The sequence below is a fragment of the Aptenodytes patagonicus genome, chromosome W, assembly GCF_965638725.1.
Source record: "Aptenodytes patagonicus chromosome W, bAptPat1.pri.cur, whole genome shotgun sequence".
NCBI lineage: Eukaryota > Metazoa > Chordata > Aves > Sphenisciformes > Spheniscidae > Aptenodytes > Aptenodytes patagonicus.
In genome coordinates this window covers 22,188,120-22,214,255 of record NC_134981.1, presented here as the reverse complement: position 1 = coordinate 22,214,255, position 26,136 = coordinate 22,188,120, and the positions used below count along the sequence as shown (strand labels likewise).

The 26,136-nt window shown below is 38.9% G+C and overlaps 1 protein-coding gene across 1 annotated transcript in view; it reads left to right on the top strand.

Annotated features, from left to right (window-relative positions):
* LOC143171939 (guanine nucleotide-binding protein G(q) subunit alpha) overlaps positions 1-25,306 on the top strand; it is a 152,450-nt gene extending 127,144 nt beyond the window's left edge. Inside the window, exons 6-7 of the mRNA XM_076361125.1 lie at positions 15,724-15,877; positions 20,589-25,306. Of these exons, the coding sequence (XP_076217240.1) occupies positions 15,724-15,877; positions 20,589-20,779 (345 nt within the window). The 3' untranslated portion in view covers positions 20,780-25,306. The remainder of the gene's footprint in view (positions 1-15,723; positions 15,878-20,588) is intronic.
* Positions 25,307-26,136: the final 830 nt, after the last annotated feature.

The window sequence follows — 26,136 nt, the reverse complement described above, 5'->3', positions numbered from 1 at the left end:
GACGGGGCTCTGAGAAACCTGATCTAGTTCAAGATGTCCCTGCCCACGGCAGGGGGGTTGGACTAGATGACCTTTAAAGGTCCCTTCCAACCCAAACCATTCTATGATTCTATCATTCTATATAGATTTTTTTAGCATACCAGAAAAATGCTTTATTCCCATCCTTTTCCCTTCTCTTCCAGTCCCAGAAAGCAAGAATGTATTAATTTATTCCACATAAAGGAAAGTGTATTTTTGTCAGAATGTGGGTGTGACTGAAATATGAAAAGGTTTTAAATGTGTTAGTTCTCACCTTAAATTAAGAAATTTACGAGAAATATTTTTCTTATTCCTCACTGTGATGTAACAGGTTCATTAAGGAAGACAATAATTGAACTTGGGTACTTTGGTAATCAGTCAATGGATATTTTTTCACACTCTGCAAAATTCAAATAGCCTTTTAACTGTGAAACAGTATTAAAATTTCAGCACCAAAATGAGAGAGTGTGTATAAATGCCCTACTTTTTTCTTATGGATAGCATCGTTGTCATACTGTGATAGAATCTAATCCTTCTTTGATACTTGTGCCTGTCATCTGTCTAAGAAATCTGACTCAACAACTTGCAGTGTTCTGCTGCTCCTCTTGCGTTGCTTTCATGGCCTGATTAAACAGTATGATTTTTGTAAGATGGCCTACTTTCTTTTTCTAATTAGTCCACTGCATGATATTGCCTGAAGTCTTTTTCCTTGTAGTATGCTTTAACAAAGAAAACTATACTTTTTAAATTACCTGTGCTATTCTTTTCAGTTAATACATTGTTTCATTAATCTCATTTTCATGTATAAATATAAATCTATAAGAATTATTATTTGCCATTCAGTGCATCTTTGTTTGTTTATATGACCCTTCATCATTCTGAAACTGTTTTAGAGTTCTTAAGGCTCAGGTTTGTATTTTCAAAATGGAGTGCATTATAGACTTTCTGCTGTAAATCTGTTTGTTTCTTTGTTTAGCTTATTCAAGAGAAATACATTTGGATTATAAATCACATGAGGCTATAGTAAGTTGAGAGGTTTCGCTAGTGTATCTCAAGGGCTTTTACTTACTAGGTATGTGTGGGATTGAGTTAGACACCATTTCTGATTTCATATCCTTAGAGGAGTTAAGTCTTCAGCTACTCTGTAAGGGGACATCATGCATAGAAATGAGACAAGTGTTCAGACTGCCTGTCTTTCAGAGCCCTGTGTAGCATGATGCTTAAATGATATATCCATGAAATTGCAATCCAGTGACAAAGATCTGCAATTAAAGAATTGGAGGTTTCAAACTGAAAGAAAAGCATGCATAGCTACCCAAGTTGTATTATAACTATGACTCCTCTAACAACCAATGCTCAGAAACAATGTCATCTGTCCTCTCTTAAGTATGTGTCTAGTTTGTACATAACTAAGCATCTGATTTTGGTGCATAAATACAAAATGTGAAAAATTGCTAAGGATTGTATATTTAAACATCTCTTTCAAAAATTTCAGATGGTGTACAGATTTGAAATGCCTCTCTCTTCTTAAATGAGTATAAAAGGGCAGATACTTAGGTGTTCCAAATTCTGCCCTTAAATAATACAGTAAGTCTATCTAGATTCGTTGGTGGAAATGAGGACAAAATTTGATCCAGATGACATAATATATTCATTACATTATTAGTACTGTAAATTAAGTAAATCTTCCCTCAGTCTGATATGATGTGATGAAGGGAAACATAAGTTAAATTATCATATGTGTTTGACCTTTTCACTTTTCCAGAAAAGTCTGACAGAATAGTAGTGAGAGGAAAAATGAAGGGATCAGCTCTTTGATAAATTTATGATGTCCTATAGGTCAAATTTTCCCTGAGTTATACCAGTGGATCTGGAGAAACTTGCAGTTTTATCAAAAAGCAGAGTTTAGAACTTTTTTTTTAATAAGTTAAATTTTAAATAAGTTAAACTTACTTTTAAATAAATTTATTTAAATCAATTTCTTTCCTTAAATAAAGGATTTTTCCTACATAAAGTATATTATTATTCCATATTCCAGGATAAGCTGCATTCAAACATGGATCACAGGTAGCTCTTCTAAATATATAAAATCTCATGGTTTCAGGGCAATAAATACAGAAATGAGTTCCAGTTTTCCAGGAGAACTAGTAATCTAGTGGACTAGAGACAGCAGAGTATAGTTTTAAAATCTGGGTTCATAGAAAAGAGATTTTCATGACCTTTGCAGAGCTCGTTAAGTAGCTAGTACTAATAGGAATGGCAAAACAAAGAATGGTATTTATTGATGCTTGGACAAATGACTTTTCCATGTTAACATGCTAAAAGTCTAAGAGTTACATGATTTCATATAACTTCTGTAGGTCTATGGTGGTCTATAAAAGTGTGGGCTTTTTATATAGAGGGATCTTTTTTTGTGTGTATTCCCAGGGGAAAATAGAAAAGACACTTAGGACATGATTTCCTCAGTTCAGCTAAATTAATGGATTAAACACTGATAAATTTATAATAGGATAAATGAAATTCTGAAATTTTTTAAGCTATCAAAAATCAAAAGTATTTTCCGAGATATCATTGGAGACTGAAAAGCTACAGAGGCAATGGATGGCATAAAATATTCATTGATAAAAGATGATTTTTAGAAGTAAAGCAGAACATCCATTGGCCAAAATAATTGGGAAAGAATTGCCAGTTTAAATCATTTTGGTCAGAGTTAATATATTCTGGTTAAATATATATATATAAAATATGATTGTAAAATGTGAGTTTGTAACAGGATTGGAGATAAATTTCACTAGTATTTAGAACTGTAATATTTTTTCCACTTTGACTTTTGAGTAAGGAATTTCACTAGTGCCCTATATATACATAATATGTATCCTATATATACACACATATATCATAGATCTATCTTTATGCCTTAGGAAAACAATATTTTCTCCATTATTTTACTTGTTAAGCAATTTCTTTTCATTGATAAATGAAACCACATATAAAAGAATCATTGAAATGTCTCTTTCTTTGTTGAAACAGACATCTTAAAATATTAACATTAATAGAATTTTAAAAGCTTATATTTCATAGGAGGTTTTCACTGACTGAGTAACAAAACAAATAGAACTAATCATCTTTATTTTTAAGGTCTAATTCATTTATATGTCCTATTCAAACAGGTAATTTGTAATCCTCTTAAGAGAGTTGTTTACATTATTGGTTCTAATTAATTAGAGAAGGAAAAGGTTCTTTTCAAATAAAGAGTGTTGCTCCTTTTTTTAAGCTTTTGTTTAGGTTCTAAAGGTCATATTGCATCTTAATAAATTATTCAGTTTAGCTGCAACTAAAATTTTTAGTGTTTTAAAACAATAGGAATATAGGAAACTGTTATCCTTAAGTTGTCCTAGGTAGAATAGATTAAAGTTGTTTGGATTGTTAAAAAATAATCAAATTAAAGTCTGTTGTATTAAAATTACATGAAATACATGAATACAGGATAGGTATTTTTAGTGTGTATTCATTTGTGCTTGTATACAGGTATGTAGATGCAGGCCTATATGCTCATGTTTTGAATCTGGACAAAATACATCTGTAAAATAGATGAGTATCCAAAGTCTAGATGGAACTTCTGTAGCATTCATCAGTGTGCTCTGACAAATTGGTGCAATGTTCCAGTCGTACTTTCTTTTGATGTCGGCCAAAAATATGAAATTACATGAGGCCACAGAGTTCAGAATACTTTCATTCTTCATGGAGACAATTATCCAATGAATGTATTTCATTTTTACATAAGAACTATCTTTCTGTTCACATCTAGGCATGTTTCCACTTTTCTTCCAGCACTTTGAGTTCCTTATTCACAGGCTAGTCCTACATGGCTTACCACGAAGGCTGAAGGAAAACAATGTTGAGATCAGAGCACTTTTTTTTCTGCATTGTGTAAAAAAACATGTAAAACATTTAGTTGCCTGTTTTTTCCATCAGTGTTCAGCAGTCCAGAACAATTGGGCATGGAGCAGAGGAATAATATGAACTCCCAGATAGAATTAAAATATTATTTCCATGGGAAATAAAAACTCCAGAACTCATTGTTTATTTGGAAACTAGAGAAAATAACAGTTATCTTCTGTGCCAAAATTATTTGCTGTATGTATTATATCTGTTCATGCATGTTCACACACATCCATATAGATATTTTCTTTTTTTCTGTAGATAAAAAACCTTTTGAATCTAAAGTATTAATACTAAGAAGCATTTGCATAACGAAGAGCTAGAGCTTGTTCCTCTGTGTTAAAATGGATGGTTCATAATGGAAATGGAAGTTTGAATTATCATACACCCATTTGCAGATGTAAATGTTACTGGTAAATGTTACTATTGGCCGTGATTGCTGACAAAGAAGATGGCCACTTTTTTTTCAGTAACCAGTGTCAAAACTGACCAGAAAAGGGCCCTTTTCATCGACAATTTTATTTTAAAAGATTTTCACCTGTTTTTCTCAAAAATATGTGGGTATTTATAAAAAACTGTTTATTCCAGCATTCATGATATTTCATCAAAAAACAGTTTAACAGCCATTTTTTATTTAAAAAGTAATTTGGCAGCAATGTTTGGACCATGTTCTTTGACCACTGTTTGGATCACATTTTTGGACAATATTTTTGTGATTTAACAGTCGTTGAACAAATTTATTTCAGTGGATTTCAGCTGTCATTTGATCTGTCTGTCCCTCTTATGGATACATAAAATTGTAATATATTTTGAATGTTGCAACTTTAAGTTGTTGGAGAGGTTAGAGTTCTTCTTTAAGGTGATTTAAAAATACAGTTCTCAGCTACAGAGATGTCTTCCCAGTCTTCTACCAGCAGTTCTTTTCATCAGGCTGGTCTGCAGAAAGATTAAAACAAGTGAAGAGAATAAAGGAATCATTCCTGAGCTCTGTATGTGTTTAAAGTAGTCTCTTACCGCATTTGAGTTATTCATCACAATACAACGGTTTGTACAACCATTACAATTCTCTCTCAGAAAGCTAGTTATAGCTGCATGATTATATTTCATACTGATGGCAAAAAATTAAAGTGTTTCCAGTTTTGAAACTGTATTTACTTTTTTACATAGTGGAGGACTTGGCACTTACCTGATTTCCTCTTATTTCCCAACCTTACATGTAGCAGCCCTATTATATTTCAAGCCAAGGAATATGCTACAGGGTCTTTCTGTGCAGCCAGTAAGTGCTGCTACTTAAATAATTGCTGTAAGTCTTACTTGGAGAATGGAGATATTCCTAATTAATATAGACTTTCCAACAGAAAAAAAGACTCAAATGCACAAACTTTTGTCAGGTCAAATAATGGAGTGCATCATTGTGATGCTAAATAATTTCAGAAATATTAACCCCTGCTTTGTGATCTTTGGGGGTGGGGGGGCTGAAGCTCTCTTGTGTCAGTACCCCCTCTTCATCTGCAGTTATCTCTGACTGAATCGTCTTTCACTCAGATAACCATCTCTTACCAGCATAAACAGTGTACTGGGTGTACATGGCAAGGTTTTGGTAGTGGGGAGGGGAAGGCTGCTTCTGTGGGAAGAGGTAAGAGGCTACCCTGTGCCAAACACAGCTGGTTCCAGTTGGCTCTCCAACGGCCCCACTGCAGGCCAAAGCTGAGCCAATCAGCAAAGTTTGTGGTGCCTCTGTGATAACATATTTAAGAAAGGGTAAAAAAAAAAAATGCTGGATGGAGAGAGGAGGAGGGAACAAAAAGAGTGAGAAACAGCAGAGGGAACACCAAGGTCAGAGCAGGAGCTCAATGGTAGAGCAGATATTCACTGCAGCCTTTGGAGAACCCACCCCAGAGCAGATGGATATTCTTGAAGGAACTGCAGTCCGTGGAAAACCTACATTGGAGCAGATATTCCTGAAGGACTGCAGCCCATGGAGAACCCACGCTGGAGCAGAGGAAAAGTGTGAGAAGGAAGGAGCAACAGAGAGAAAATGCTATGTACAGACCATAACCCTCACTCCCATCCCCATTGTGCCGCTTGGGGGTGGGTGCGGAGTTGAAGAGTCTGAAGAGGAGTGAAGTTGAGCCTGGGAAAGTGGGGAGGAATGCTCTTGTTTTAATGTTTGTCTTTTCTTTCCCACTACCTGAGTCAGTAATTAAATATTTAATTGGCAATAAATTAAGTTAAATTTCCCCAAGTCGAGTCTGTTTTGCCTGCGATGGTAATTGGTAACTGATCTCCCTATCTTTATCTCAACCCCCAAGCTTTCTTGTTCCAGTTCTTTCTGTTTTCTTCCTGCCATCCCGCTGGGGGCAGGGGAGTGAGAGAGTGGCTGGGTGGCAGTTTGGCTGCTAGCCAAGGCTAACCCAGCACACATAGATATATACACAGCACAAGTTCATCATTAAAAAATGCATCTTTGTTTACCTCACCACCTTATCTCTCATCATTTCAATGAAATTCAATCCCTCAAAATCTATGAAATCCTAATTTTGTTAACAGAACCTATTTAAATTATTAATAATTTTTGAGGAAAAAATAACTACATTTTTTTTGTTTATATGTAACAGCATGTCAACTAGATGCCACTCTAGTCAATCATAAAGACATTTAGTTATGGGTGAAATAATCCACTACTGCTTCTGTATTGTTCCAGATTAATATTGTACCCAGTCCTTTCTCTTGGAGCACTATTTTTATTAGCTGAGAAATGCTGCTTTTCCCTTCACTGGATACCAGTTGATACAGATTTTAAATGCTTTTTTAGCCCTTTTCAGCTATTTCTCAGAATTTGACTTGTTAGAGCCAAACTATTATAAATTATGCCAATTATATTATTTCTGTAATTGCAAAAGTAATTGAAGTAATTGCAGATTTTTCCAGAGCAACAGAGATCTTGGGAGATGGTAAAAACGGTGGTTCTGCTGCTCATTTTCCTTATGCCAGGTACCTAGAGAGCTAGGGAGACCACAATAAGCTGTTGCTGCTGTCAAAGGGAGGTTGCTGTGAAGGCTGGCATGACTGCTGTGAAAGGCTGTCAGCCACTGAGGCCTTGAGCCAACTCCAAGCTGCACATTTCTGTACATTAGTTATTCACAAGTTTCTGTCTGCAGCCTTTTCCATTGCAGCTGAAATAGGCTTTTGCTGGAAGCAGTTTGGTGAGGTAGAGCTGGCTCATAAAATGAGAGCTAGTGCTTGAATGAGCTATTAAATACTGCCTGCTTCCCCACTGCTCCTGCCCTCTCTTCAAAGAGCCATGCTGTCTTGCTTGGTTTGGCAAGGCTTCCTTCACATTGCATCTGATATAAGGTCAGATCCCCAATGCAGGACTTGCCCTATATGCCTTGTTATCCCATCCCTATTTCCAGAACTAGTTCATATTTCTTTAGCTGTATACACAGCTAGTTTAGTTAATGTGTTTGTAGGAAAGTTTTCCCTTGGAGGTTAGTTTAGCACTGGAAAAGGGAACCCAGAGAGGTGGTGAAATCTCCATCCTTGGAGGACTTGCCTAGACAAAGCCATGACTGACTTGGTCTCGTGTTGCCAATAACCCTACTTGAGCGAAAGGCTGGACTAGATGGACAAGTTTACCAATTGTGGAAGAAGGGGCAGGCAACTCAAGAAGAGTACAGGGATCTTGTTAGGTCGTGCAGAGAGGAAATGAGAAAGGCAAAAGCCCAGCTAGAACGCAATCTGGCCGCTGTCATTAAAGACAACAAAAAATGTTTTTACAAATATATTAATGACAAGAAGAGAGCCAAGGAGAATCTCCGTCCTTTATTGGATGCGGGGGGGAACATTGTCACCGAGGATGAGGAAAAGGCTGAGGTACTTAATGCCTTCTTTTCCTCAGTCTTTAACAGGCAGACCAGTTATCCTCAGGGTACTCGGCCCCCCGAGCTGGAAGACAGGGACGGCGAGCAGGATGAACCCCCCATAATCCAAGAGGAAGCAGTCAATGACCTGCTACGCCACCTGGATGCTCAAAAGTCTATGGGGCCGGATGGGATCCACCCAAGAGTGCTGAGGGAGCTGGCAGAGGAGCTCGCCAAGCCACTCTCCATCATTTATCAGCAGTCCTGGTTAATGGGGGAGGTCCCGGACGACTGGAGGTTAGCAAATGTGACGCCCATCTACAAGAAGGGCCGGAAGGAGGATCCGGGGAACTACAGGCCTGTCAGCCTGACCTCGGTGCCGGGGAAGATTATGGAGCGGTTCATCTTGAGGGCGCTCACAAGGCATGAGCGGGACAACCAGGGGATCAGGCCTAGCCAGCACGGGTTCATGAGAGGCAGGTCCTGCTTGACCAACCTGATCTCCTTCTATGACCAGGTGACCCGCCTAGTGGGTGAGGGAAAGGCTGTGGATGTGGTCTTCCTGGACTTCAGCAAGGCCTTTGACACCGTCTCCCACAGCATTCTCCTAGAGAAGCTGGCGGCTCACGGCTTAGACAGGTGTACTCTGCGCTGGGTCAAAAACTGGCTGGACGGCCAGGCCCAGAGAGTTGTGGTGAATGGAGTTACATCCAGTTGGCGGCCGGTCACGAGCGGTGTTCCCCAGGGCTCAGTTTTGGGGCCAGTTCTGTTTAATATCTTTATCAATGATCTGGATGAGGGGATCGAGTGCACCCTCAGGAAGTTTGCAGATGACACCAAGTTGGGCGGGAGTGTTGATCTGCTCGAGGGTAGGAAGGCTCTGCAGAGGGACCTGGACAGGCAGGATCGATGGGCCCAGACCAATTGTATGAGGTTCAACAAGGCCAAGTGCTGGGTCCTGCACTTTGGCCACAACAACCCCATGCAGCGCTACAGGCTTGGGGAAGAGTGGCTGGAAAGCTGCCTGGCAGAAAAGGACCTGGGGGTGCTGGTTGATGGCCGGCTGAACGTGAGCCGGCAGTGTGCCCAGGCGGCCAAGAAGGCCAATGGCATCCTGGCCTGTATCAGAAATAGTGTGGCCAGCAGGAGTAGGGAAGTGATCGTGCCCCTGTACTCGTGGTACTCGTGGTACTCGTGCCCTGGTGAGGCCGCACCTCGACTACTGTGTTCAGTTTTGGGCCCCTCACTACAAGAAGGTTGTTGAGGTGCTGGAGCGTGTCCAGAGAAGGGCAACGAGGCTGGTGAAGGGTCTGGAGAACAAGTCTTATGAGGAGTGGCTGAGGGAACTGGGGTTGTTTAGCCTGGAGAAAAGGAGGCTGAGGGGAGACCTCATCGCTCTCTACAACTACCTGAAAGGAGGTTGTAGCGAGGTGGGTGTTGGTCTCTTCTCCCAAGTAACTAGTGATAGGACGAGAGGAAATGGCCTCAAGTTGCGCCAGGGGAGGTTTAGATTGGACGTGAGGAAAAATTTCTTTACTGAAAGAGTGGTTAAACATTGGAACAGGCTGCCCAGGGAAGTGGTTGAGTCACCATCCCTGGAAGTATTTAAGAGATGTGTAGATGAGGTGCTTAGGGACATGGTTTAGTGGGCATAGTGGTGTTGGGTCGATGGTTGGACTCGATGATCTTAAGGGTCTTTTCCAACCTTAATGATTCTATGATTCTATGGTTCTAGATGGGCTCCAGAGGTTCCTTTTCAGCTAATGCTTCTGGGATAATACCCTGCTGTCATTTCAGTGGGAGATGTGTGAAAGTGTGAGTACTTACAGGTGTTTACATTTAAATGGATTAAATATGTGGCTGTTACTTGTTCTATGGTGCCTAATGGTCTCAGCAATGCAGCACCATCCCTGCTGCTGTACACACAGTCATGCTCTCTATGTTCTCTTAGGTTATAAAAGTAACTGCTCTCATCTAACTGCAGCGTTTTACCACTGATAGACCTAACCCTTACTCTGAAGCCACCCATGTAGTCAAACTCTGCATGTGTATTGGGTAGGAGTAGTAGTATTGTATAAGTCTGATTCTGGAAATAAACTGTAAATTACCATTCCTAATTTTATAATGAGTAATTTCTGGTGAAATAAAGGGAAAATTTTTCTCCAAATTTAAGTGTCCCAGTATCTTAGTGCAAAGAATGTAGGAGGTTCCCTCTTGGGAAGAGCTACTCAGCAATAACAGAGCACATGATGATATTTTCCTACTCAATTCCTAACAGCTTACAGCACAATTTCTCTCTTGACTTATGCCTAATGATAAGCAAAGGAGTAGTTTTGCAGAACTACACGCATATTTATAGTTAGAATTAGGCTTAAGTACTTTGCTGAATCCAGATTGTTTACATATTACAGAATCACAGAATGCTTGAAGTTGGAAGGGGCCTCTTTAGATCATCTAGTCCAACCTCTCTGTTCAACCATGGTCAGCTAGAGCAGGTTGCCCAGGAATAATAATAAGGAATTAATAACAGTAAGAAATTAATTCTCCTAATATTTATGCTTGAGGCTTAAGTTGGATATTTATCAGCTACCCCAAAATAAATTTACTGCACTTGCTCCTCATTCTAAATATGAGTGACAAGTTTAACAAAAACAGTCCTTAAACTCAGAAATTCAAATTGTAATATTTTCCTAAAAAGTCCATTACTTTCTATTAGTATTCTATTAGTATTTAAGCTATAACATTTCATCTCTCTGCTTCTTTTGTTATGCCTTTGCTTTCTTTTAAAATTTCTGATTCTATCAAACAGAAACTACAAAAAGCAAAAGGTTTTATTCATGTGGGCCTTTCAATACAAGCCAGAGGCTAATAGTTTTTCATAATGATACATTTTAAATTCAGGTTTACAGTGATGGCTTTTGGGACAGTTTTTAAAAACTGCTGAGAGTTTAATATGTGTTTAATGAGATCATAGAATCATAGAATAGAATCATAGAATCATTAAGGTTGGAAAAGACCTCTAAGATCATCGAGTCCAACCGTCAACCCAACACCACCACCCACTAAACCATGTCCCTAAGTGCCTCATCTACTCGTCTTTTAAATACCTCCAGGGATGGGGACTCAACCACTTCCCTGGGCAGCCTGTTCCAATGTTTAACCACTCTTTCAGTAAAGAAATTTTTCCTTACATCCAATCTAAACCTCCCCTGGCACAACTTGAGGCCATTTCCTCTCATCCTATCGCTAGTTACTTGGGAGAAGAGACCAACACCCACCTCGCTACAACCTCCTTTCAGGTACTTGTAGAGAGCGATGATGTCTCCCCTCAGCCTCCTTTTCTCCAGGCTAAACAACCCCAGTTCCCTCAGCCACTCCTCATAAGACTTGTTCTCCAGACCCTTCACCAGCCTCGTTGCCCTTCTCTGGACACGCTCCAGCACCTCGACGTCCTTCTTGTAGTGAGGGGCCCAAAACTGAACACAGTAGTCGAGGTGCGGCCTCACCAGGGCCGAGTACAGGGGCACGATCACTTCCCTACTCCTGCTGGCCACACTATTTCTGATACAGGCCAGGATGCCATTGGCCTTCTTGGCCGCCTGGGCACACTGCCGGCTCATGTTCAGCCGGCTGTCAACCAGCACCCCCAGGTCCTTTTCTGCCAGGCAGCTTTCCAGCCACTCTTCCCCAAGCCTGTAGCGCTGCATGGGGTTGTTGTGGCCAAAGTGCAGGACCCGGCACTTGGCCTTGTTGAACCTCATACAGTTGGCCTGGGCCCATCGATCCTGCCTGTCCAGGTCCCTCTGCAGAGCCTTCCTACCCTCGAGCAGATCAACACTCCCGCCCAACTTGGTGTCATCTGCAAACTTCCTGAGGGTGCACTCGGTCCCCTCATCCAGATCATTGATAAAGATATTGAACAAGACCAGCCCCAAAACTGAGCCCTGGGGAACACCGCTCGTGACCAGCCGCCAACTGGATTGAACTCCATTCACCACAACTCTCTGGGCCCGGCCGTCCAGCCAGTTTTTGACCCAGCGCAGAGTACACCTGTCTAAGCCGTGAGCCGCCAGCTTCTCTAGGAGAATGCTGTGGGAGACGGTGTCAAAGGCCTTGCTGAAGTCCAGGTAGACCACATCCACAGCCTTTCCCTCACCCACTAGGCGGGTCACCTGGTCATAGAAGGAGATCAGGTTGGTCAAGCAGGACCTGCCTCTCATGAATCCGTGCTGGCTAGGCCGGATCCCCTGGTTGTCCCGCTAAACTAGACAGATCCTGTCTACCTTCCTTATAACAACAGGGAAAGGGAAAAAGCCAATGAGATCTCCCTTAATTCAGGCAACTGGTAAACATTTTTATTTACTTCCTAAGGAGGGGCTCAGTTTTGGAAAGACCACTCATGTGAAGGTAGCAATTACAGGGATGGAATGAAAGAGTTAGATCCTACAGGATTTATTATTGCTAAGACTATACATCAGGAGAAGATACAGGTATGCTCTTGTCTTTAGACCATGTTAGGTATTTTATTTTCTCACACCTTAATAGTTAGAGGTACTACTGTCCATACTGTGAGTGTAGTTCATGGCAGTAAAAAAAAAATAACACAGAAAACAAAAATGGTAAAAAAAAAACCTGTGTGAATTTAGGGCATGTATCCCCTCATTTTTTCTGCTCCTCTGACTCGAGTTTTAACTATGATTGTTATTAGGACTACATATTATAAAGTTATTAAAGGAATGCTCGCGATTTTGCTTTAACAATTAACCTAAGGACTTATGTTTTATGCTCAGCTCTGTTGATATTTCAGTTTTTCTCCTTTTTGAATGAAATTCTTGCACCACTGAAATCAATGCAACTGATTGCAAAAAAGCAAAGATTATACTTCCCTGCCTTAGTTTCTCCATCTATAAATTTGCCTATTTACTTTCACTCACCACTCCAACATGCTGTAAAGTTTAATAAATTGCTTGAAGATTCTGTGGTGATACAAGTTAACTAAACTATCAACTTTTACAAAATTGAATTTTTTAGGTGGTGGGGTTTTTTTAGAGTTCCTATTTTCCATTCTTATGCAGGTCACTAAAATGTAAATTAATATAACTGAAAATACACTTATAGCAAAACTGAGTTTTCTGACAGAATGTTGCATACATTCACAACAAAAGGAGGGCTAAGGAGAATCTCCATCCTTTATTGGATGCGGGGGGAAACATAGTGACAAAGGCTGAGGAAAAGGCTGAGGTACTTAATGCCTTCTTGGCCTCAGTCTTTAATAGTAAGACCAGTTGTTCTTGGGGTACCCAGCCCCCTGAGCTGGAAGACAGGGACGGGGAGCAGAATGAAGCCCCCACAATCCAAGGGGAAATGGTTAGTGACCTGCTACACCACTTAGACACACACAAGTCCATGGGGCCGGATGGGATCCACCCAAGGGTACTGAGGGAGCTGGCAGAAGTGCTCGCCAAGCCACTTTCAATCATTTATCAGCAGTCCTGGCTAACCGGGGAGGTCCCAGTCGACTGGAGGTTAGCAAATGTGACGCCCATCTACAAGAAGGGCTGGAAGGAGGATCCGGGGAACTACAGGCCTGTCAGCCTGACCTCGGTGCCAGGGAAGATTATGGAGCGGTTCATCTTGAGTGCCATCACACGGCACATACAGGCCAACCAGGTGATCAGGCCCAGTCAGCATGGGTTTAGGAAAGGCAGGTCCTGCTTGCCTAACCTGATCTCCTTCTATGACCAGGTGACCCGCCTAGTGGACGAGGGAAAGGCTGTGGATGTTGTTTACCTGGACTTTAGTAAAGCCTTTGACACCGTTTCCCACAGCATTCTCCTGGAGAAACTGGCTGCTCATGGCTTGGACGGGTGCACTGTTCGCTGGGTAAAAAACTGGCTGGCCGGCCAGCCCAGAGAGTTGTGGTGAATGGAGTTAAATCCAGTTGGCGGCCGGTCACAAGTGGTGTTCCCCAGGCTCAGTATTGGGGCCGGTCTTGTTCAATATCTTTATCAATGATCTGGATGAGGGGATCGAGTGCACCCTCAGGAAGTTTGCAGATGACACCAAGTTGGGCGGGAGTGTTGATCTGCTCGAGGGTAGGAAGGCTCTGCAGAAGGACCTGGACAGGCTGGATCGATGGGCCGAGGCCAACTGTATGAGATTCAACAAGGCCAAGTGCCGGGTCCTGCACTTCGGCCACAACAACCCCATGCAGCGCTACAGGCTTGGGGAAGAGTGGCTGTAAAGCTGCTTGGCAGAAAAGGACCTGGGGGTGTTGGTTGACAGCTGGCTGAATATGAGCCGGCAGCATGCCCAGGTGGCCAAGGCAGCCAACAGCATCCTGGCCTGTATCAGAAATAGTGTGGCCAGCAGGACTAGGGAAATGATCATTCCCCCTGTACTGGTGAGACTACATCTCGACTACTGTATTCGGTTTTGGGCCCCTCACTACAAGAAAGACATTGAGGTGCTGGAACGCATCCAAAGAAGAGCAACGAAGCTGGTGAAGGGTCTGGAGAACAAGTCTTATGAGGAGTGGCTGAGGGAACTGGGGTTGTTTAGCCTGGAGAAAAGGAGGCTGAGGGGAGACCTCATCGCGCTCTACAAGTACCTGAAAGGAGGTTGTAGCGAGGTGGGTGTTGGTCTCTTCTCCCAAGTAACTAGCGATAGGACGAGAGGAAACGGCCTCAAGTTGTGCCAGGGGAGGTTTAGATTGGATATTAGGAAGAATTTCTTCACTGAAAGGATTGTCAAGCATTGGAACAGGCTGCCCAGTGAAGTGGTTGAGTCCCCATCCCTGGAGGTATTTAAAAGACGTGTAGACGTGGTGCTTAGGGACATGGTTTAGTGGTGGACTTGGCAGTGTTAGGTTAATGGTTGGACATCATGATCTTAAGGGTCTTTTCCAACCTAAATGATTCTATGCTTTTGTGGTTCTATGGCTCAGGAACAGCAGAATCTGCAGGATTCACTTCCTTCATTTTGTTCTCTGGAGGCCTGTTTGGTGGTGAAACTGGTTTTTTCAGGAGGCAGCTCGTAAAAAAATCTTCCATAGATAGCTAATCAGGCCTGCCTTAGAGTTTTCCAAATAAAGCAAGAAGTATAGTTACTTCCTGGTCCCAAACTCAAGTTGTTCTGACTTTGTATTAACTGCATCATGTCAGCCTAACAGTTCTTCATAATTGTATCAAAACACAACAGAATTTTACAGTGTCAGAAGGCCCTTACAAACAGAACTGTATGCTTCACTTACTTATATTTCCACTCTAATGCAAAATGCTTTTCAGGAGCAATTAAGCAATTAAAGTAAAGGCTAACCCAATGATGTTAGAAACAAATTTACCATTTGTAAGATTTTATGTCATAAGCCTTTGATTTGGGGAAATATTCTCAGGTTATCAATGAGTAAATTCCAGATTTACCTGGAACTATTTTAAAGCTGATCTCTTTCATAAAATTAAAGATTACTTGCATTTAAAGTTCAGGAAAGTCATATAAAATAAATAAGGTTCTTAAAACTTGGTTGTTATGTCTTGTTGTACACTTGTCTCTGCCTTGAACCACATGCATTTCAGTACCCACGAATTTGTTGGCTGATCATAACTGTGCATAGTCAGTATTTACAACAGTACCTGTTACAGCTATCATGTCCGTGACCTGTGTTTTAAAGAATAATTATGCTTCTGTCATTGAGTTTGCAAAAGGAAACTGCCTGCATATTTAATTTACCACTTACCTATGAATTGTAAATGAATCAGTTAAATCTTGCATTTTGGTAAGAAGGTGGAAAACATGAAATGGATCTGTTTATCAAATAAAATGGAATTGCATGGATTGATTTAAAAAATTAAAAAAATTATTTTCACAACCACATAAATTCGTCTCTCTTTTTTTATTCCAGAATCGAATGGAAGAAAGCAAAGCACTCTTTAGGACAATTATCACATATCCATGGTTCCAGAATTCTTCGGTCATTCTGTTCTTAAATAAAAAGGATCTCTTAGAGGAGAAAATTATGTACTCCCATTTAGTTGATTATTTCCCAGAGTATGATGGTAAGTATATTGCCACCAGAGCTCATGCCCCATTTACACTGCGGTAATGAAAAAATGTAATAGCTTTGCCCATATTTTGCTTAGAGGTTCTTAGGACAAAGATTATCACCCATTCTTCATTACACCCATTTTCTTCTTTACAAATTGTACTTAGTACACCAAATGGTTAGTTTGTAGTTGAATGACTTGCTGGTCATGTTTTTTTAAAAATTGTATGAAAAAGAAAAAATGATTAAAAATAGCAATTTTTAATACTCCAAATTTTTAAAGTCACTGAAGTCTTGTGGGATTTTCTAGATTGCTAGGATTTCATTTTATACCTCCATTAATTGTGAATAGGATGGCAGTACCTTTCATGTGAAATTATTGATTGTAGATGAGTAACATAGTATTAGCAATGGACCTTATTCTGTCCTTGTTCATAATTTGGGGTGAGGGTTTGAACTGAAGTATAAAGCTAAAATTACATAAAAATACATTTCTCATTTTTACACAGTGTCTCACATACTCTTCTTTTTTTAATTTTTTGTTTTGGTTTTTTTGTTTGTTTTTTGTTGTTGTATTTTTGTTGAAGGCTGGATATCTAAACAGTAGTGTCATAAATTCGCTGCGGCTGTCAGAGAAACCAGTATCAGTCCTCCCACCCTTTCATTATACCATTTCTTTTTTGTTTCCTTTATTTTAATTTTATGTTACTTATGTGAAGTTTAATGTGCTTGTCCCAGAAAACATTATCTGTTTCTGTACTTTCAGAAATTTCTCCTGAGGTGATAAGTTAGGTATTCTAAGGTAACTGAGTGGAGGCTTTGGTAACAGAGAAAAAAATCAAATTCATACAATAACATCTTTTTTGTCTCACCAGAGAGTGAAAAGCAGATTCAAAAGCTACAAAAAAGATTAAATCGCTCATTTTCAAAACTAGAGAGTGATAAAAGGAAAAAGTTACAGTATTTTCCTGTTTGAGAGGAAAGGATGTGTTCACAGTGAACAGCCTGCAGGATCAGACCATACTTATTTATGAGTCAGTGTAAGTTTAGTACTATACAGAAGAGAACTGGCAGTTGAATAGAAAATATTCTTGTCCTTTCAAGTTACAAGTGTGACAGGTGCCCTAGACGACATCCTACAGGTGAGAAGGCCCTATGGGCCCTTCTGTTATCATCACTCAAGTGGAGATACACCTGTGTTAAATGCTTGTCCAGAAAAAAACAGACAAAATTCACACAGAATGGTTGAGGTTGGAAGGGACCTCTGGAAGTCATCTGGTCCAACCCCCCTTCTCAAGCAGGGCCACCTAGAGCCAGTTGCCCAGGACCATGTCCAGACAGCTTTTGAATATTTCCAAAGAGGGAAACTCCACAACTTCTCTGGGCAACTTATTCTAGTGTTCGGTCACCCTCACAGTAAAAAAGGGTTTCCTGATGTTCAGGCAGAAACTCCTGTGTTTCAGCTTGTTCCCATTGCCTCTTCTCCTGTCACTGGGCACCATCAACAAGAGCCTGGCCCATCTTTTTTATACCCTTCCTTCAGGTATTTGTACACATTGATGAGATCCTCGCCTGAACCTTCTCTTCTTTAGGGTAAACAATTCCAGGTTTCTCAGCCTTTCCTCCAGTCCCTTAATCATCTTTGTGGCCCTTTACTGTAGCTCCATTTCTCTCTTGTACTGAGGAGCCTAGAACTGGACACAGGACTCCAGGTGTGGCCTCACCAGTGCTGAGTAGAGGGGAAGGATCACCTCCCTCGACCAGCTGGCAACACTCTTCCTAATGCAGCCCAGGATACCATTAGCCTTCTTTGTAGCAAGGGCACATTGCTGGCTCATGTTGAACTTGATGTCCACCAGGACCCCCAGGTCCTTTTCTGCCAAGCTGCTTTCCAGCTGGGTGGCCCCCAGCATATATTGGTGCCTGGGCTTGTTCTTCCTCAGGTGCAGGACTTGGCACTTCCCTTTGTTGAACTGTATGAGGTTCCGGTCAGCCCATTTCTCCATCCTGTCAAGGTCTGTCTGAATGGCAGCCACTCTTCCCAGTTTTATGTCATCAGCAAACTTGCTGATGGTACACTCTGCTCCATCATCCAGATCATTAAAGAAGATGTTAAACAGGATCGGACCCAGTATTGACCCCTGAGGTACACCCCTAGTTACTAGCCTCCAACTAGACTTTGCGCTGCTGATCACCACCCTCTGATCCCAGCCATTCAGCCAGTTTTCAATCCCCCCTCACTGTCTGCTCATCCAGCACATACTTCATCAGCTTCCCTATGAGGATCTTATGGGAGATAATGTCAAAAGCCTTACTGAAGTCTAGGTAGACAATAGCCACTGCTTTCCCTTCATCTGCCAAGCCAGTCATTTCATCATAGAAGGTTATCAGGTTTTCAGTCAGCTCAGAGAAACCCTCTTCTCCTTTGCCATGGGTAAGGGAAACAAAAGAAGGTTATGGACCAGTAGGGCCGTAACCAGTAGGCCAGACCTGAAAGTCTTTAAGCGTCTGACTAATTCTGCAGATCTTGCTGGACTTAACCCCTTAGACAAGGTTATGGTTTGATTGGTAACCAGGATGGCAAATTGGACTGATTAAACTAAGCAGTTGTACTGCACAGTATGTCATAACAATGAGAGACTGAGACGTGCTCAAGGGTCAGAGTATCACATGAAGGTATGCTTTCACAGCTAATACTAAAAGACTGACTCACAGACTGGAATGAAGAGCTGGGAGAGGGGAAAAGACAAAAAGGGGCCACGCTTGAGAAGGCAAGAAGAGAAAAATGTCTATCCACAGGAGCCAAATTGTAGTACTTTTTATATAGGACTTGACTATCATATAGAGAGACCCTTTGAAGACTGCTAAATAGGGAGGAATGGACAAGAAACCTACTGATTTGTATTATAATTCTTTTCCAAGATTATTTAGATCATAACCACTTAGCATTGTAAATCTAACATTGGCTCATTCCCTTTTTTCTAAATTCCTGAGGTGGCAAACTTTCTTTTTAACCTCAGTTTTCTGTACTTGAACTCCAGTCAAAAAAAAATTTAAATTACATGATAATCAGCAGACATGTTATTAGGCAAGCAAAATTTGGATACAGGCTTTGAATAGTGCAGTAGATTTTGAGAGAGGGACAACCCTACCTGTGTCTACCCACTGTAAAACAGTTAACAAAATTCTAGGAAGTTGATTAAAACAATAAATGGCTTATTTTGAAGAAATCATTGTCTTTGAAAGTCTAGGAGTCTCCTTTACAAATATTTAAACTTATTAAGAGTAAAAAAAAATAGTAGTGAAATTTATTGTTGCTGCTGTTTCTATAGAATATGTGCTGAAGCTAAAAGCTAGAATATGTTGTTTAGAAATTTTAAAAATTTTGAATAGTCCTCTCTGTCCTACCTCAGAGAACTTATTATCTGTTTACATGTTCTTCTCTACATCTCAGCAAATGCGTAGTCTGTGTATGTGTCTATATATACATACATATATATTCATGTGCATACACCAGGATATTGCAGAATCATGTTGTCCTTCCACAAGGCTTTGCAACCAATAAATATCAGAAAGCATATGATTTCTCTTCTGTGCTTCCTTTGCTACCTAATTTTTGCAGTTATCCAAATTAGAAATGTTTGCAATTGTATTTAAGTATTAAAAATAAGTTTTATTGTGCAGTTACTGAAAGTTATGCGGGTACATGCTACCCCCCTAAGTACAGATTTTATAACCACTGAAGGACAGAACTATATAACAGCTGAGCGCTGGTATTTATATTGTCATGTAACAAGACCAGGACTAATGAGAAGATAGGAGGAGGAGGAACAGCAAACATACATGTTCTGTAGAAACCCACATTGCAGAAACAGGAGGGCAAGGGAATAATGGCCTATGAAAATTGCACTGGAACAGAATTGCAGTATAGGAAAACAATAGCTTGTGGGTAATGTTCCTGCTTCTGTGCTGCTCTTTTGGCTGTGAACATGAACGAATCCTCACTGTTCTAGATTGGAAGTCATTATTTTGCCTTCTGTCTTGTGTAAAGCAGAACATGCAGTTTGGTTACATAGACTTTGCGGTCTTCTGAGAACTACAGACTTAATTTAGATTTAATAGGATTGTTATATATAATTTAGATAATTGTTTTGTTAGAACATTAACTTTTTGCAATTGAACAGCTTCAACTAGCAAGCATTTATATTTTATTATCACTAAAGTAAATGAAATTCTATTGGAGACAGTATCAGACCAGTTTAGGATGTAACTTGATTATGCTACATTTTAAAAGAACGTACTTAAGTATAGTTTAAATATAGTAGATATAGACTGAAAATGGGCCAATTCTATTAATTTTTTAAAATATTTATTAGTATAAAGCAACTATTTCTTCTGTTGTTCATTTTGTGTGGTTATAGATCATCAATTTCATCTCTCCATTTTAAACATCTTATGGAAGAAAGAGGATAGTCAGCAGGAAAAGAACAGCTCTTGCATGATCAACTTCTGGAATTTCCTTCCATTTTTATTTTTTAATGGTTCCTACTGGGAAAAAATAGTATATGGTAGTATTTATTAGTAAAAATTTTCCCTTCTTCTCTTATATGAGGATCACAGACTGAGTCTTTCTTCTGTTTTCTGCTCCTAAGGTTCCCCTCCTAAAGAAGCTCAAATATTGAATTGACTTTAGGAAAAACTGACTTTCTCTTCTTAATTATCAGGACCACAACGGGATGCACAAGCGGCACGAGAGTTCATCTTGAAGATGTTTGTAGACCTGAATCCAGACAGTGACAAAATTATCTACTCCCACTTCACATGTGCTACAGACACAGAGAATATACGCTTCGTCTTTGCTGCTGTCAAGGACACAATCCTACAGTTAAACCTGAAGGAGTACAACCTGGTCTAACTGTGCCTAGGAGGCCCTCCAAGACCACCTTTGTGTGATTCAAGATACACAAGAGGACTGTATTATCTGTGAAAAAAAATTGCATAATACTAATTTATTGCTGGCCTGGACTCTGTGAATGTCCACAGAGTTTTTCATTAATATTATGATTTTATTTAAACTATATGGAGGAAAAACAAAAGATGCTGAAGTACATTCACAGTACATTTTCTTATTTTTTAGGCAAAACCTTGTGACTCAATGTGTTTTAAATTCTCAGTCGTACACTCACAAAGGATAACAGGTTTTTGCTATTGAAGCAAAATCAAGCTGGTTTCCTCTTTTCCTGACCCTTTCTCTCTCCCTCCTTCCTCCCCCCCTTATGTTTTTAAAGGTACAATGGCCATTTTCCCAGTTGCATTCCTTGGTAAAATATTTTCTGTTGCGTGATTTGGTCAGGAAAAATGCTATCATCAGAACTGAAGTTATCAGTCATTCAAATTTTACAGAATGTACTTTCTCTGAAGGATCAAAAGTAGTGTGATTTTTAAATTCTTGACTGTGTTTTCACTTCTGAGGCTATAATATTGGGATTGCAAAATAGAAATAGTTGTGTATGGATTTAGAATTTAACCATACTTTCACAGTTCAGAAAGATGCATAGAAGACAGTAATGAAATAATTAAAGACACAAACCTGGGATGTTCATGGAATATCATAGAATCTCTTTTTAATTGCCATGTGCCATTATTTTCTCTTTTCTTTATTCACAAATGCCAAACAGAAATGTCATGGACACTACATTTTCCCCGGTGGCTACAGCCTGAAACAGTGGTGGTTGTTTTTTTTTTTTCAGCTGTGTGCATTTTTTCTTAAGTTAGAGCTTTTTTAAAGTGTGTTTTTCCACAGTAAAAAAATATTTTTGTTGTATAAAATCTTGCCAAATCTGGCTTTTTATAAAACCAATACTTTTGAAACATAAGATACTGATTGAAATGCCAAACTGATGGATTGGGAACTGACCTGATTGAGTCAACTGCCAAATGATAAACAAACATAGTTTCAGCTCATATGTTCCCTTTTTTTAGAAAGTGTTCCATTTTCTAATGCCAACAGTGTGAGTGAATATGCTACTAGGTATACATGTATAGAAGATGGTTTAACTCTCCTTATGTCAGAGATGGCATGAGATTGCATACAATGTTTTCTGTAATAATATCAAAGCACCTTTGTACAGCATGAAATTATTGATGAGTGATCACATTCAGGAACCTTTCTTGATAAGGTTGCCTCTTAACCGATTCACAGACATTTGATAGGCTTCATGCAAAATAGCCTCTCTTGATGTTCTTTAGAAAGATTTATTAATGTAAATGAAATGGTGAGAAAAATCACTCTTGAAATTTAAACGTGCAAATTTTTAACAACAAAAATGTAGCACACTTTGATGAGCAGCTTAGGTTGAAAGGTGTTTTTTTGACCAGGTGCATGATTGCTAGCAAGCTACAGAGAACTTGGAGGTCAGACGTAATTGGATTGATTATCTACAATGCCAAGTAGCACTAGAGTGCACTTAGCACAGAAATTGCTGCCTCTCGGCAGCAGAGGAGAGGTGGAAAAAGAAAGACTTATTAGTTGAGTAACAAAGTTAACAATAAATACTAATGAGATGTTTTTCATCCTTAACCCTCCCAACTCCAAAACAACAATAAGAACAGTTGCTATTTTTTGCTCCCTCATAAAACACCTTATAATTGAAAACTGGTTGTAGGTATAGTGCAATTATGAATGCTATAATCATTGTACATATATATATATATATGGCAGCATCCATATTGGCTTTGTAATCATTAATTTTTGGCAAATTGAATGTGCTGTGTTGATATGTATCTATGTAATTGTACCGTATGTCTTACAGCTAATTCACATTTTAAATAATGTTATTTTATTTACTTTTTAAAGAGAAGAATGTAAATTATGTCAGTTTATTTCTGACTAGGGATTTGTTGTTTTTATTTAAAAAGCAAAAAAAACTTATTATAGTACAGAGTGGTACTAGCATTGTGCTGTATAAAATCATTTGTACATTCCTGAGTAAAAGTAAATTGGAGACACGCAGAGGACATTCATAATCAAAACAATGCTTAAATCTTGTCAGGGCTTTATACAGATGTAGAAACCGTTTTTGTTGGAAGAATTTATGCCATTATATCTAGGATTGGAACATAAGCTCTTAAATATGAATTTGTATTTGGCAGATTCAACTTTGGTTAATTTTACCTTTCTAATAGCCTTTATTAGAAAAGTGAATTTAGAGATATTTCAAACCATTGAACATAAGTACTAATGGGTATATGCTATTTCCCTAAAAATATAATGAAAAAATACAGAACATCAGATCAGTTAAACATTATTTCAGAAATTACAGAAACCTTAGATCTAACAACAACAAAGTCGCTAGTGTTAACAATTTTAAGGAGTTAAAGAATTTTATTTAATAAAACTAAATCAGGTAGTTATAGGTTATAAAAAGTGACACTGACATTCTAAATACATGATCAGAACAGTTATTCTTGTTATGTATGTCATTATAAAATTGGTCCTGATCTTGCTTATAAACATAACAAATCTTCTGTTTCCACTGTTGACTCTAGAGTGCGTGATAATATCCCTTCTTTTAACCTGGGAATACATTGGCCACCTTGGATTTAGTGATATAAATAGAACTGTAGGAAAAAAAAAAAAAAAGCCAGTGGTGTCTAATGAAGGTTTGGGGTTTGGTTTGGTTTGTTATGGGATACCGGGGGGGGGAATGGGGTTTTAAGTTTTGTATAAAAACAAAACAAAAGTTTACTCATGCTTTATAGATATATTGTGATTGCAAAACTCAAGAGTGTGTGCCACGGCTACTTCTGGTATATTTTAATTGAGTTGAACCTGTGGCAATGTTTAGATCATTTGAGCATATTCTGAAAAAATATATATTCAGCATGCTAATGCAAGCCTTACATGAATCACCTAACACAGCATTGCAGTGTGACAGTGTTTACAAAAACATTTCCTTTTTAAATGACACAGCTGTTCCCACTTGCAATATATTCCGTTGCTGTTGCTGTTTTAATTGGCGATTTCCACTATGCATTATAGTGCTTGAGTCCAGAAGTATGTGCCTCTAACATGAAGCTGAAGGCAAAAACAAGACAGAAACCCTTTTAACTTTGCCAAAATTATGTGATTTCATTGAATGTCATAAATGGGAGAGGAGGGAAGGAAAACATCTTGGGAACCTGTGTATTCTAGGTGTTCACTAGTACAAGAAAGCTGTAATATGTGTTTTACAGAAACCTTAAACTTGCTTTTTTCACTAAGTAACTGGCACTGTCCTGACATATATAGGATGATGAAGCTATAAGGGCAGTTTACTTTTTATAATTCAGACTCTTTGGATTTTCAAGATGTATGAACTGTAATTTTTAATCATACTGCCACATGATTGTGAAACACTTTTTTGAGTTTGAAAGTGGAGAAGAGACTTTATGCTGGCTATCAGTCAGAACTGACTGCATGATTTGCAAAAACTTTAAAAGGGGGTAAAAGGGCTGCATATGAAGACATTGCTAGACTGCGAGCTTTTGGTTGTAAGATGCAAAAGACTTTCAGATTACTCAACCTAATGCCCCTTCCCTTGTTATGCATTCTTCACAAAATAATGAAATAATAGGAGAAAACAAAGACATTTAACCCACATGAAAAAAAAAAATGCCCAAATAATTTATTATATGTGCTGTTGTTCTTGGAGCTCTGTGCATGATTATCCTGCATTACATTAGTAAACTAATGAAGTGTGCACAGTATATTAACAAGGTCTACAAATGACCTACCTCTAGTTAAGAAACCAATAAAGTAAATATGTTTTGGAGAGACTGTCACAAGTTAGGAAATTAAAATGGCCTGTTGTAGATATTTAATGGCTATTTTAGACATTCACACTTTTGTAGATACAGTCCTTCTTCAGACATAAACAACTAAGGTCATATGTCCCTGTCCAATTTGTTAGTTTAGTAGAGATCTTGAAAAACAATGTGCTTTGGTTTGATAAGAACCACTGATATCTCCTCTTTTTTTTTTTGGCTTTTTTTTACCCGTAATATTTTGAGTTGTATCAATCAAAACAAACATTTCCATGTAATCAGTAATCCATTGAGGGTCATTATTTATCTAGTTACGGGGATTTTACTGTAACTTTCACTCAAGCTTTTTCACAGTAGCCATGCTGCAGGAAAGAAAGGAATAGAAGAATTGTTTGGGCAAAGTTGATGTTGAAGATAGTGTCAAAAATGCAAGAGAATTCAACCAGATCAATCTTATTCTAAAGCTGGTTTTGTGGTGGTTTTTTTTTTCCTCTCAAAAGATGGTCTAAGCTGAAGTCTATTGCTGGATTCCTTATTTATCATGCTGCAGGAAATCCTTATTTGACCAATATATTGGGGGGGGTCAGATACATTTTTTAATTTGCAGTGTTTAAAAAAATAAAGATCATATTTGCTATTCTTAAAGTGTCATTTAAATGCATGTATTGTCTATTGTTTGGGGGACAGAAATAGGGTGGGGGTTTTTTTGTTGAAAAAACTAATGCATAAATACTGCTCCTCAGAAATCTTGCTGGTTAAAAATACAGTATTTTTGGCCATAACTTTGTACTATAGTATCTTCATTCTTTGACATTTAGCTTTTCTGAAATATATTTGGGCTTCTTGTTCTCCCAAAATGTTTCTTATGATAAATATTGTATAGATGTATTATTCCAGTGATTATTTTTTTAATTATACATGCTCTGTCCTCATTGTCCATATATTAACATTTCCTGAATATCTTTATTACAGTCAGAAAGTTCAAAACATTTAAGGTTCAGTACAGTGAATACAGTTATTTGACATTATTACTAAAGATTTTTTTGGCTTGTGTACAACAGAAACTCAGAAGCATGGGGAAAAGAAATAATAATCTATGTCTTTATTAATAGAAAACTTTCAGAATTTGTAGGCTAAGGGAATTTCTTAAGTGTTTTGCATGATTGCAGTAGTACTGCAAGAGCAGACTGTTTCTTTGATCTTTTTGATTGCCTAAGTGATGATAGGAATAACACAAAGATGCCTACATGTTGCTTTTCAGGATTCTGGCTCATACTTGAACAACAATCATTGGATCTCACATCTTTACCACTGAAGAAACAGAATTTCAGGCCACTTGCAAAAATGACTTTGTTCTCTATTATGTGATTGCAACAATTTAAATAAGATTCTTGGAATACAAATAATTTGCCTAAGTAAGGACTTCAGTGAATTGCTATTTATTTTTCTTTCCTGTTGCAGAATGTA